At 43.8% G+C, this 13,691-nt stretch overlaps 1 protein-coding gene across 4 annotated transcripts in view; it reads left to right on the forward strand.

Moving 5' to 3' along the window:
- The window catches only part of NFATC2 (nuclear factor of activated T cells 2), a 184,603-nt gene extending 172,377 nt beyond the window's left edge, over positions 1-12,226 (forward strand). For all 4 annotated transcript variants that reach the window (XM_033914885.1, XM_033914883.1, XM_033914886.1 and 1 more), the window contains one exon: positions 10,851-12,226. Coding sequence is in view for 3 of the 4 variants with exons in the window: in XM_033914883.1 (XP_033770774.1) it covers positions 10,851-10,936 (86 nt within the window). In the remaining variant the exon portion in view is untranslated. The remainder of the gene's footprint in view (positions 1-10,850) is intronic.
- The last annotated feature ends 1,465 nt before the right edge of the window (positions 12,227-13,691 follow it).

The raw sequence follows: 13,691 nt of genomic DNA on the forward strand, positions 1-13,691 counted from the left end.
ATGATTTGCTGCAGCAGGACCTGGCCAGCTCACCATCATAGAATCCACCATGAATTCTACCGTGTATCAGAGGGTGCTTGAGGAACATGTGAGACAATTTGTAAAAAAAATTGAAGCGGAACTGGACCCTGCAACATTACAGTGACCCAAAACATACCAGTAAATCCACCAAAGACTGGCTGAAAACTAAGAAATGGAGAGTACTGGAGTGGCCAAGCCCTGATCTTAATCCCATTGAGATGCTGTGGGGTGATTTGAAACGGGCTTTACATGCAAGAAACCCCTCAAACGTCTCACAGGTGAAAGAATTCTGAATTGAAGAATGGGCCAAACTTTCCTCAGACCGATGTCAGAAACTGGTAGATGGCCACAAAAAGCATCTCACTGCAGTTATTTCAACCAAAGAGGGATAACACTAGATATTAGGGTGTAGGGTGTCCTAATTTATTCCTCAGTTAGAATACACATTTTTGTGGATATCTTTTGTTTCATGAGTAAATCAAGGAAACTTTTTGTTGTTTACCTGCAGTTACATCACTTTCTTTTCCAGAGATAAATAAATAAAAAGATTTTACATCGATATGTGAACATTTCTTAAGACAGAACTGAATATTTCATGGGGTGTCCTAATTTTTTCACATGACTCTACATATTATAAACCCCATAACAATTATAAAAATACATTATCCAACATAGTACATATTCACGAAACATACCGTATTTTCACGCATATAACGCGGATACGTGTATAACACGCATAAGCATATATCGCGCGGGAACAAAGCATTGCTGTAAAAAAAATCTATATAGCACGCACATGCGTATACCGTGCATGCTGCTATAACCTCCTCCCGCCACCCCCGCTTACTCCCTCTTCTGGCCTGCGAACCGGCATCCTCCCCCCCCGCTCGCGTCACCCCCCCCTCCCCCGTGATCCTACATCCCCCCCAGCACCGCAAAGACATCGCTTACCCGATTGGGCACCTGCACCAGCACCAATGCACAGGACGTGCCAGTGCCAGTGCCCGAAGATCCTCCCTCGCCTGGGCTGGGCTGGGCGGTGCGAGGGAGATCCTCCCTCTTCCCTGTGCTGGGCTGGGCTGGGCTGGGCTTTGAGCATTTGCGCATGCTCAAAACCTTCTGGTCTCGCTCTCTCCGAGATCTCGGAGAGAGCGAGACCAGAAGGCTTTGAGCATGCGCAAATGCTCAAAGCCCAGACCAGCCCAGCACAGGGAAGAGGGAGGATCTCCCTCGCACCGCCCAGCCCAGCCCAGGCGAGGGAGGATCTTCGGGCACTGGCACTGGCACGTCCTGTGCATTGGTGCTGGTGCCGGTGCCCAATCGGGTAAGCGATGTCTTTGCGGTGCGGGAGGGGATGTAGGATCGCGGGGGGGGGGGGGGTGACGCGAGCGGGGGGGGGGAGGATGCCGGTTCGCAGGGGGGATGCCAGATCGCAATGAGAAAAAAAAAATTGTATAACACGCTCACACATATAACACGCATGGTTATACTCGGTTTGTAAAATCGTGTGTAACGCACGCGTTATATGCGTGAAAATACGGTAATTGCTTTAAGTGCCTTTTTAAATACACTGAAATTTGGTATAGATTTTAATTGATTAGGAAGAAATAGAAGCAGCTTGCTAGGAAAATAAAATTGTAAACAATGTTCTTGACGTAATCCTCTCGAGACTTGGAAACTGTAAAGATAAAGGGCCAGATTCTCTAAAGGACACCTAACTCAATTGAAAAAATCCCTTTAATGGCTTAAATAATTGAAAAAAAAATAATAATAATTGGGCGATAGGCACCTCTTAAATGGCGCTTAGTGGCACCTAATGCTTAAGTGGGCATTTTTATGGGCAGAGCTCGACTTGGATACCGCTAAGCACGATTCTGTAAATGGCGCCTAAGAGTGATTGATACTAGGCTGGTGCCATTTTTCTAGGTACCGGCCAAGTTAGGCGCTTTTTACAGAATCTGGGACAAAGTGTCTCAGATATCATAATATTGGCTAGCTGATGACCTGCATAATTAATGATTCACGTATTGGGGAGTCAGGCCCTACAGAATTTAAAACAATGGAAGCCAGTGTAAACAAATAAAAAGGTGGTGTAATCCTCTATGACTTTTTCAGTTTATACGAGGGTCATTTCATAGCTAATGCACACTATTTTTTTTTTAATTTGCATGTTTTTTGTTGTTTTTTTTTATTTTCAAGTATTTCTTTACAAACCTTCAATATAGTCTCCCTGCTTTGCAATGACCAAGTCCCAACGTCCGGGAAGCTTCATTATTCCATCCAAAGACACTGTTTTAGTTCAGTTGCCGAATAGCTCGGGTACCGGCGGAAGAAAGCTCTTCCAAAGATGCAAAACGATGTCCACGCATAGGTTGTTTCAACTCTGGAAAAATGTCGAAGTCTGGTGGACTCATGTCTGGACTGTAGGGCGCAAGAGGTAACACCTCCCAGCCGTAATCACGTAGTTTTTCAATGACTTCATTCCTTACATGCGGGTGAGTGTTGTCATGAAGAATGAGTGGCCCAGCCAAGAGCAACTGAGGTTGGGTTTTGTGCATTTTTCTGTGCATTTTGTGCAAAAAATCATGATAATACACTGCTGTGACACTTCTTCCACATGGAACTTTGTCTGTGATGATGATGATGCCTTCATGATCATAAGCAAAAATCATCATTTGTTTGACTTGATTGAACTCATTGAAATTTTTTTGGTCGTGGGGAACATGGAACTTTCCACTCATCATTGAAAAACTAAGAGCAATAAGAATTGCTGCTGCTGGGTCAGACCAGTGGTCCATCGCGCCCAGCAGTCCGCTCACACGGTGGCCCCCAGGTCAAAGACCTGTGCCTTAACCGAGACCAGCCCTACCTGCGTTCATTCTGGTTCAGCAGGAACTTGTCCAACCTTGTCTTGAATCCCTGGAGCGTGTTTTCCCTTATAACAGACTTCGGAAGAGCATTCTAGTTCTCCACCACTCTCTGGGTGAAGAAGAGCTTCCTTACGTTAGTATGGAATCTATCCCCTTTTAATTTGAGAGAGTGCCCTCTTGTTCTCTCCACCTTGGAGAGGGTGAACAACCTGTCTTTATCTACTAAGTCTATTCCCTTCATTATCTTGAATGTTTCGATCATGTCCCCTCTCAAGCTCCTCTTTTCAAGAGAGAACAGGCCCAGCTTCCCTAATCTCTCATAGTACGGCAACTCCTCCAATCCCTTAACTATTTTAGTCATTCTTCTCTGGACCCTTTCAAGTAGTACCGTGTCCTTCTTCATGTACGGCGACCAGTGCTGGACGCAGTATTCCAGGTGAGAGCGTACCATAGCTTGGTACAGCGGCATGATAACCTTAACTACGCGAATACGGCTGGGAGGTGTTACCTCATGCTCCCTACAGTCCAGACATGAGTCCACCAGACTTCAACCTTTTTCCAAAGTTGAAACAACCTATACGTGAATATCGTTTTGAATCTCTAGAAGAGCTTTCTTCCACTGGTACCCGAGCCATTCGGCAACTGAACTACAACGGTGTCTTGGATGGAATAATGAAGCTTCCCGGACGTTGGGACTTGGTCATTGCAAAGCAGGGAGACTATATTGAAGGATTGTAAAGAAATACTTGAAAAAATGAAAAAATAAACATGTAAATAAAAAAAATAGTGTGCATTATTTATGAAATGACCCTCATAGATCAACGGAACTACAGAGTTTTGGACTTTTTGCAGTCTCTTAAGTGTTGAGAGGAACCTGTTTGTTGATTGATTAGCGATGAACAAAAACCACTTAGCAACAAAACCACACAGTTGTTTTCACCCACTTCTACTTATAAATAAAATGACGCTTTAATGACAGAACCCACACCTTTTACCTGCCTTCTATTTTTAGAATGTGACTAGGCATAGTTTCCATTTATAAATGCCTCATTTCCTGAGCTGAGTAAACAGGAAGTCATATAAAGCCTGCATTGCTGGGTTTAACCCTTACTTATCCAGTTTTACCTCCCAGGAGCCATTTATGTTCATGATTATACCTGGAAAACTAGAAAGTGTGTGCCCAGAATAGCACAATATCAGACCCTAACTAGTGACTCAGTATCTGGATGGAAATATTTACTCATTTCAAGATTGAGTTTATATCGAAGTGCATTGTGACACTCATATTTCTGCTTCTTTTTGAAACCAGGCTTCTCTGTTCGGTTTAAGTTACTGCTGGGGAGTAAAGACTTTCTTCAACCAGGATGATGTTAAGCCATCTTCTTTTGCCTCTCTTCCTGCTTCTCAACTCTTTCCACAATCAAGCCTTCAATATCTGTCAGTTTTGACAAATAAAAAATATTTGCATGCCATGTTAAAAAAAAATCACATCACACACTTTTCACGTCATTCCATATTCTTCCATATCTACTCAGAAGTCTTTATTAAACAATATTAATCCCATGTGCTTGTTCCATGCTTTCTGGAATTCAGATGCAGTTCTTCCATCAGTCCACTGGGAGGCTATTCCATTAATTCATCACCCTTTCTGTAAAAAATAGATTATTTCTGAGTCTGTCCCTTTTCATCTTCATCCTATACTCCCTCATTCCAGAGCTTCCTTTCTGTTGAAAGAGACTCCCTTCCTGTTCATTTATGCCACAGAGATATTTAAACGTCTCTATCATATCTCCCTTCTTAGGGTTACCATCATCTGGGGAAACCTGGATATGTCCGCTTTTTAGAGGTCTGTCCAGGTTCCAGGATGGACTTTCCAAAACCCGGCAGTTTGTCTGGTAACAGCTAAAGACAGAGAAATGTAAATATTACCATGGTGCAAATGCACTGGATTCAGACCCCCTTCATTAACAAGGGGGCATAAGATGAATGTGAAAGAGGATAGACACAGGAGTAACCTACGACTACTGTTAATAACATTGGAACGTTCCCTCATGTCTTAATAACAGCCCTTCTCTTATTTACTTTTCTAATCTATTTCAAATAATGAGACTATAATGTCTGTTTAGGCAAATCACTGGCCGCAGCTTTATTGAACTTTGTTTTAAAAAAAACAAAAAAAAAACACATTCTTATACGTGCAAACAATCCCAACAAGTTTCAACCTTTTTGGCGGATCTATCTCTGGGAACCATTTGGTGTCAAAACTAGCTCCATTATTCACATACAATATTTCTTATTCCACCTCCTCCCCCCCCCCCCTGGTACTTACGGCAGCATCAAGCCACCTAACCCGTGGTGATGCCACCCATGGGCCATATTTCGATCTCGTATATCATGTGTTTTTTAAATTTCAATTCTGCCTCTGATAATTGCTCTCCTCTAAGCCCCCCCCCCCCCCCAGTCAGCTGCAACCACCCCCCACTAAAGAATCTCCATCCCTCAAGGCAAACACCAAAAATAAAACCTTTCAAAACCCCCAAGGGGCAGGTGGGGAACGTAAATCCCTCCCAACTTTTTTCCCCTTCTGTCGCCTCCCAACAAATTAATTTGCCCGCCAAATCCTACCTATCTTTCTAACTCCCCACACTCCTCCCTTACTCTTATCCAATCCCTGCTCTCTCCCAACCACCACCAATCAGGCTTCTCTTTTCTTCATTGCCAACCTACTCCTTACCCTTTCTCCCTCAACCCCCTTCCTCATTTTTCTTTTTTTTAACCTGGCTTCCCTCGCTCAATGTTATTGGCCACTCAGATTAAACTGCATGGCCCTTTTTATTTCTATAGCGCTACCAGACGTAAGCAGCACTGTACAGGAGACGGTCCCTGCTCAAAAGAGCTTACAATCTAAACAGACAAGACAGACAAACAGGATGCCATGGATACAGTCAAGTCGCACCTTTAATCTGCTGGCTAGGTTGGTGGGCAGAGGGGAGTAGGGTTATGGATTGAAGGCTATATCAAAAAGGAATGGATCTGTGAGAAACTATAGTGCATACAGTTAGTATGGATGAGTAGATGTGAAAGGGATTGGGATTTGATATACTGTTTGGACAAGGTGTATTAAGCATTTTCCCTATCTGTCCCGGTGGGCTCACAGTCTATCTAATGTACCTGAAGCAATGGGATTAAGTGACTTGCCCAGGGTCACAAGGAGCAGCATGGGGTTTGAACCCACAACCTTAGGGTGCTGAAGTTGTAACCACTATGCCACACTCTATACCCATATGGTCTTTAGTCTGCCATTATTGTCTCTGTTTCTGTTACTATTATGCTAATGAGTCTGCATTCCTGGGGATCTCAACCACACATGTAGTAATCACACATCCCTAAATTCTATACAAGTCACCAAAACGTAGGCACACAGATTTGCGTGCACTAGTCAGATACACCTGCAAATCAATTAGTTAACAAGGCATTCATCAATAATTGGGCGTACTTGGCACCAATGTGGATTGCACAAGCATCTGCCTTAGGGGCCGTTGTATAGCAACCATGCCTAAATTTTCAAGTGTGCAACTCAAAAAAGGGTGGGGCCAAGGGGGAGGAATGGGCAGATCGGGCAGAAGTTAGGTACAGTGTTATAGAATACGATGACGTACGCACTTGACTTCCTGAGATTTAGCAGGGGTAAATGCTGACGCCTAATGTTAGGCGCAGGAATGGGCTCCAAGCGCTTTTCTATAAAAGGGCATGCATCCCAAAGCACTCTTTATAGAATGTTATTTGGTGGTGATTTTTTTCTGCGCCAGTTTTTCAGTTAATTTTGTAGCATTCTTCCCATGGAGTTGTGGCATAGCCAGACAGCCATTTTGGGGGGGCCTCAGCCCAAATTGAGCTGACCTCTCTCTTCTCTCCCTCCAACCTGTGCAGTAGCCTCTTTCTTTCCCTCCCTTCCTCCCCCCAACCCATGAAGCCTTTTTCTTTCCATCCCTCCCCAACCCCGGCTGCTATGGGGGTTAATTTTTATATCTAATCTAATCTTCTATTTCTGCGTCGCTCATACCTAGACAGGCTCAAGGCGACTTATAGAGATGGGCAGGGATGGGGAAGGGGGGAGGAGAGGAAAGGGAGAAGAGAAGAGGAAGGAAGGAGGGGGGTGAGAAGGGGGAGGAGAGGGTAAGGAAATTAAGTGTCAAATAGATGAGTTTTCAGTTTCTTCTGGAATATGGTGTGATTAGGTTCTGTTCTGGTCATTTCTGTAAGGTCATTCCAAGTTTTTACTCCTAGAAAGGTAAACATGGAGTGGAAGACACGTTTGTATTGAAGATTTTTTTTGTGGAAGGGAGATTTAGAAGTATTCTATTGAGGGTTCTGCGGGAAGTAGACCATGCCTTGGAAAAGAGCTGGATGAGAGGAGCTGCGGAGTTTCTGTAAATTATGCGGTGTATGATGCATGAAGTTTTGAAGGTTATTCGTGATGGGATGGGTAGCCAGTGCAGTTGCCTGGTGAAAGCTGTAATCGAGTCATATTTTCTCAGGTTGAAGATTAGTCTAACAGCAGTGTTTTGTATGAGTTGCATTTTGTGGATTAGAGCGGTGTTGATGCCCATGTAAATGGAGTTGCAGTAGTCCAGTTGTGGTATTATCATCAGTTGAACAATTAAAGAGAAGTGGTGTTGGTGAAAGTATGGTCTAATTAATCTTAGTTGTCTCAAGGTGTAGAGGGATTTCTTTCAGAGACTGGAGTATAGCAACTCATCTAATGACAGTACTGTAGACGTTAGAGCATCTCAACCAGCCCGGCGTTGTACCAGGGAGGTTTATACAATCTGAGGAGCAAGCAGAGAGAATAGACCTGTACTAAAGGAGAAGCAGCAGATGGGTATGATCTTAAACCCCTGACGGCAGCAGTGGCAGTCACCTGGACAGTTGACCAATTGACCCCCGCTTCCCCCTGACATATAGGTCTCCTTTGTAGTCAAAGTCTGTGCATGAGTAGGGTTACCAAATTTTACGATTGCAATATCCGGACACGTGGCCCTGCCACTGTTCTGCCCAAGTCACGCCCCAAAACCTCTTCTTCAGCTCGGAGTCGTGTTTGGGGGGGCCTCCGAGCATGCACAGGTGTAACGCTATGACGTCACACACATGCGTGCATGCATGTGATATCACCGCATTGCATCTGCAGATGCCCTCCAGACACAGCCCTGAGCTGGAAGCTTTTCAAACCCGGACAAAGTCCTGGGTTTTGAAAAGCCATCCGGACGCCTGCACAGTCCTCTAAATACAGACATCTGGTAACCCTATGCATGAAGGCAAGCAGGTGTGTGCCTGATCAGATGGCAGACTCATTGATGTCTGCCACGTGGCCCATGATGAACTAAAAACCACAAGGTGAGGGGTGGCATTATCAGCAGATAGGGAGGGGGAGCATGAAGGCCCAAGGAGAGAGAGAGAAAATAAAGCATGAAAGTCTGAAGGGGGTGTGAGTGGAGCCCCAGGCACAAAAGTATCTAATACTCATTTGCTAACTTTTTCCTTGATTGCGTCAATCAGATATGCTACTGAGTGTTTGTATTCAGTACACATGCTCATATATTTGTTGGAAATGGGTGACATGTGAGATGGAAGTGAATGAAGTGAAAGTGAAAGCAAAGAAAACTAGTGTCAGACGAAGCAAGGAAAATTGGTGAGCTATAAGCTACTTGCCAGCCCTTTGATCATGCACAGGACCACCCCTGCATGCTGCTGGATCTTGTTGAGGCCAATTCACAAGCACCAAAGTGTGTTCAGTGCAAAAATATATATACAGTAAACCCCCGCAAAGTCGCGAATCGTGGACTAAGTCTTTCAAGGTATTTTCTGACCGCCTTTTCTGGGAACTAAAGTCAGGCTACACCAATCAAGAGCTGCTTTGACGTGCCAGATAGCGTATCAAAGCAGCTCCTGATTGGTGTAGCCTGACTTTAGTTCCCAGAAGAGGCAATCAGAAAATACTAAGAAAGATCCCGCACTCGATTTTCAGCACCCGCTGACGCTCCTAAACCACGTTCGCGGTTTTTCAAAATTCGTGGGTATTCCTGGAACGGAACCCCTGTGAATTTATTGGGGGAGTACTATATATATATAATTTTGATGGATGCACAACATAGGACAGAAGTGACCAGCGCAGGCTTTTAGATGGAACCAAGCAGTTTTTAGAACATCAAAATACCCACGTAAAATAAGCAAACAAAAAAAAAAGCAATACCCTATCATTTTAAAGTCATATTTTGAACGGAAAAAAAAAGGGCTCATGTTTAAATATAGCAGAATACTGTTTAAATTTATTCATCTAACAAACGCTGGCTTTTACAAAACCGCTTAGGTAAATGCTCCCAATGCTTATAGAATTCCTATGAGCGTCAGAGCATTTACCTTGCCGGCTTGCGGTAGAATCCTCTAAGGCAGCTTTGTAAAAGGAGCCCAAAGTAAAAGTCTTGCAAATAGTTCGTCCTAGGGTTAGCAGACATCCAGATTTACCCGGACGTGCCCTCTTTTCAGAGGGCATGTCCGGGTTTTGAAAGCTGCTTCTTTGGGACCGCGTCAGAAAGGCATCTACACATGCGCAGATGCAACTCAGTGACATTGCGGGCATGACGTCGTCGTATTGGATCTGCGCATGCGTGGATGCCCGCCCTCTCGACTAGAACAGGTTGAGGGGCAGGGGCGTGGCATAGGCGAAACTGGATGGGCCCAGGGGCGGGGCTATGGGCCCGGATTTTATGTACCTAAAATCTGGTAACCCTAGTTCTTCCTAATAAATTTTTTCTAAACTGTCAATAATTACTCCAAAAGGAGTGGAGCTGTGCAGTGGTATAACAGTCTTATACCAACCTTGAGCAACAGTAACCCCCTCTTTTACTAAGGTGCGCTATGCTTTTTAGCACGCACTAAACAAGCGCTAAACGCTAACGCGTGCATGTTATCCTATGGACGCGTTAGCATTTAGCGTGCGTGTTGATTTAGCGTGCAATAAGCGCGCGCTAAAACAATTAGCACACCTGAATAAAAGAGAGCCTAAATGTATTTACTGGGGTAATAGTAGTCTGTAAGAGTCATACAACAAGCCAGAAATGACATGGAAAATGGCGCAGCGAGGGTGAGAGGCACCCCTCCCCCGCTCATGACTCTGCCCCTCCCCTTCCCAACTCCTTCTCCAAACCCACCTGCTGCGCGCGCTCACCTCCCCCTTCTCTCGTCCCTCTAGTTGAAGTTGTTGCTCGCGGCAGTCAACAACTTGCTCCTTGCAACCCCGTCGGCTCTCCCTCTGATGTCACTTCCTGTGCGGAAGTGACATCAGCGGGAGAGCTGGCAGGGGTCACGAACTGCATGTTGTTGACCGCCGTGAACAACAACCTAGGGAAGGGGGCACGTGCGTGAAGGGGAGGAATGGGAGGGGGAGGAGGAGTGCCAGCACCCCCAGCAGCATGGCACCCAGGGCGGACCGCCCCCCCCCCCTTCATCCCCCTTACTATGCCACTGATAGAAAACACAATATTTCAAGCCTCAATATTTCAAGCCTCAAACCTCTACAATCTACATGTTCATCTGCCCAAAGTGGTCAGAAACCCAAAAGACAAGAGAACTGAGTAGGCAACCGGTGTTTCCCTGCCTAAGTTAATATGTTAGATCTATGATTCTAACTTTCTCTTTTACAAAGGTGCGCTAAGCTTTGTAGCATGCGCTGAACGCTAACGTGTTCTTGTTGTCCTATGGACGTGTGAGCGGTTTGCGCACGTGTTGATTTTGTGCACGTTAAATCCATGCTAAAATGCTTAGCGCCCCTTTGCAAACGAGGGCCCAAATGTGTGGGGAAAATACATAAATCTGGGCTCTAAGGAAAAAATAGATATAGTATTGTTTTTTTTTTTTAAGTTTCTAAGAACCATATCTTTCCTTTCTCTTTTTTCTGTACAGTTAATGAAATTATCAGGAAGGAATTTTCTGGACTCCCTGCCCGAAGTCAAACAGAAGAGCAGGCTTGCAAGACGACCCCTTACTGAAGGCTTCTGTAACTGACCTTCAAATCTTTCCGCATGTGCTCACCACCTTCTGTTTCCTTATTTTTCACCACGAAGGCAACAGATCGGCAGTAGGGAACAATGAGCTGGCATAAAGCGGACTGTCCCAGCCAAGCAGATTTACCACCTCTCTTCTGTAAACATCAAAAGGACATTCTTCCTTTTATCCAAAGACTCTATTGTTCTCTCGGAATATATGCATCTAACCAAATGGGTCTAGTGCAAACACAGAAAGGGAAGTGTCTGCTATGACAGATGGCCGTTATGCATTCAGTCCACAGTGTGTGAAGGAGCACACTAAGCAAAAGCACTTCTTTGCCTTTACCAGGCTAAAAAAAAAAAGCATAATTTGAAGGGCGGAGATGTCACAAAAAAATCTTAACAAGGTGTCAGATGTGAATGTACTGTAAAAAAAAAACAAATCCTGAACAATGAAATGAATGCATCTTTACCACTGCCTCTTAAAGCTGTTGTCCAGAAAACTAAAGTTGAGAAAACTGGGAATTGAAGTTTTCCCCATGAATTATGATCAGAAAATAATTTTTTAACATTTTTTTAAGCCCTTCCTGGGGTCGCTCGTAGCCACTGATTACATAAAGCTCTGTTTTTCTTAAAATTTGCTATTATTTTTTGCTTAATGGAGCAAATTTCTTGGTATTATAGCTAAAACTTTGATGCTTTCACACTCGACAATGATACGTTGTTAAAAAAGACATTTTATGCAAAAAATCTAGTAGTATTTTATTAAATGAATTTCAATATCTGCACTTTATTGTAGAAAATAACAGAAATTTAACATACTTTGCTAATAGCGAAACACGTACAGTTTGATGTAGTCATCTACATGACGTTCCACTCAAGCTTTTAGGTCCAAATTCTCGATAGTTAGGCGGCAGAAGGCGCCCTACTGCTGCCTAATGTAATTGGTTTTAATTGGCGCCATAATTGGTTATGCAGATTTAAAAAAACAATTAAACCACAATTTAAAAACAAAAATAGGGGCGCCTAAGGGCACCTCCTAAAAGGCCTCCGATATCTCTTCCTCAGAGACACTGTACGATGCCTAATGCCACTAGGCATCAATGCCGGAAATGGCATTAGGCATCGTAAAGCGCCTACGTGGATACGATTCTCATAGAAGATAGGCGCTGGAACTGTAGGCCTTTAAAACCCTGGCCTATATTTCCGGCGCATATAGAAACATAGAGTATGACGGCAGAAAAGGGCTGTCGGCCCAACAAGTCTGCCCACTCGAAGAACCCTCCCTCAACAAGAACCCTCCCTCTAAGAATTTCCCAGAGCGAACCCACTCCAAGAACTCTTCCTCAACAAGAACTCTCTTTTTAAGCATTTCCCTGGAGCGAACCTACATGTTTATCTCATTGTCCCTTGAAGTCGAGTGCGTTACTGGCCTCAACTACCTGACGTGGAAGACCATTCCATCGATCAAACCACTCTTTCGGTGAAGAAGTATTTCCTGATGTCACCATGAAATCTCCCACCCTTGAGTTTCAGCGGATGCCCTCTGGTTGCCGTGGGACCCGTAAGGAAGAAGATATCTTCCTCCACCTCAATACGGCCCACGTAGCTACGATTCTGTAAAAGGTATCACCCCCAAGAAAATAAGGAGACTTCAACTTATCCAAAACACAGCAATAAAAATCATAACAAATTAAAAAAAGTACACCTCTTAAAAAATGCACATTGGTTGCAAATACCCCATCGTATTACTTATAAAATAGCATTACTTTCATTTAAGATCTGCTAATCTAATCTGCCTACCTTTTTGGACAGGTTACTGATCCCTCATACTCCATCCAGAACTCTGCGGTCCTCTGACCAAAACCTATTCTCAGTGCCATCTCTTAGGGCTCCTTTTACAAAGCCACGGGAGCAGTTTAACGCTCGTAATAGCTCGCGCTAAACTGCCGGCCGCGCTAGCCGCTACCGCCTCCTCTTGAGCAGGCTAGCGCAGGGGTTAGCGCGTGATAAAAAGTTGCACGCGTTAAAGCCGCTAACGTAAAAGGAGCCCTTAAAGTTATCGGCACGAGACAAGCAGAAATATTTTCAATCGCTGCGCCTCAGTTATGGAATTCTTTGCCAGGATATATTACAAGAGAATCCGCTCTAGATAAGTTTAAAAGTTTTTTTTTAACGTTTCTTTTTAAAGATGCTTTCGGAAATTAAAATTCACCAATCAAATTTATTTTTATAGGTCTTTTCTTTTTTTTTTTAACATTTTTGCTTCTGCTTTTAGCCCTTCCACATTATTTGACCCTTCAATGTTATCTTTTTTAGAAAAATTTTGGAGTTCCACTCCCTTTCCCATTGTTTTCTGTAAGTCTGTCTATTTTTTGTTTACATATGTATGAAATGTTCTTATTACCCCTTTTTTATATTTGTAATTTGCTTTGAAACTATGTTATAAGCGTTTGCATCAAATTTTAATAAACATGAAACACTGCATGATCCGTGGCCATTTTTAAGGTGCTATTTATTGAATCTGGGCCTCACCGTCTTCTTGAAAGCCTTGCAACAAACTTCGAGTGCAGCGTGAGGCCTTGTTGCAAGGAGTCGAACAACACTGCAGGCTTTATTCTGACTTAACTCAAGAAGACATTGAGGCCCAAGTTCTGTAACCAGTTTCTAAAGTTAGGCACCTATTTTCGGAGGTGCCCAACTAGATAGGCGCCTATCTAAATTGAACAAGCTCAATTAAGCTTTTATTTAAATCAGC

Source organism: Geotrypetes seraphini, chromosome 11 (assembly GCF_902459505.1).
Source record: "Geotrypetes seraphini chromosome 11, aGeoSer1.1, whole genome shotgun sequence".
NCBI classification, from domain to species: domain Eukaryota; kingdom Metazoa; phylum Chordata; class Amphibia; order Gymnophiona; family Dermophiidae; genus Geotrypetes; species Geotrypetes seraphini.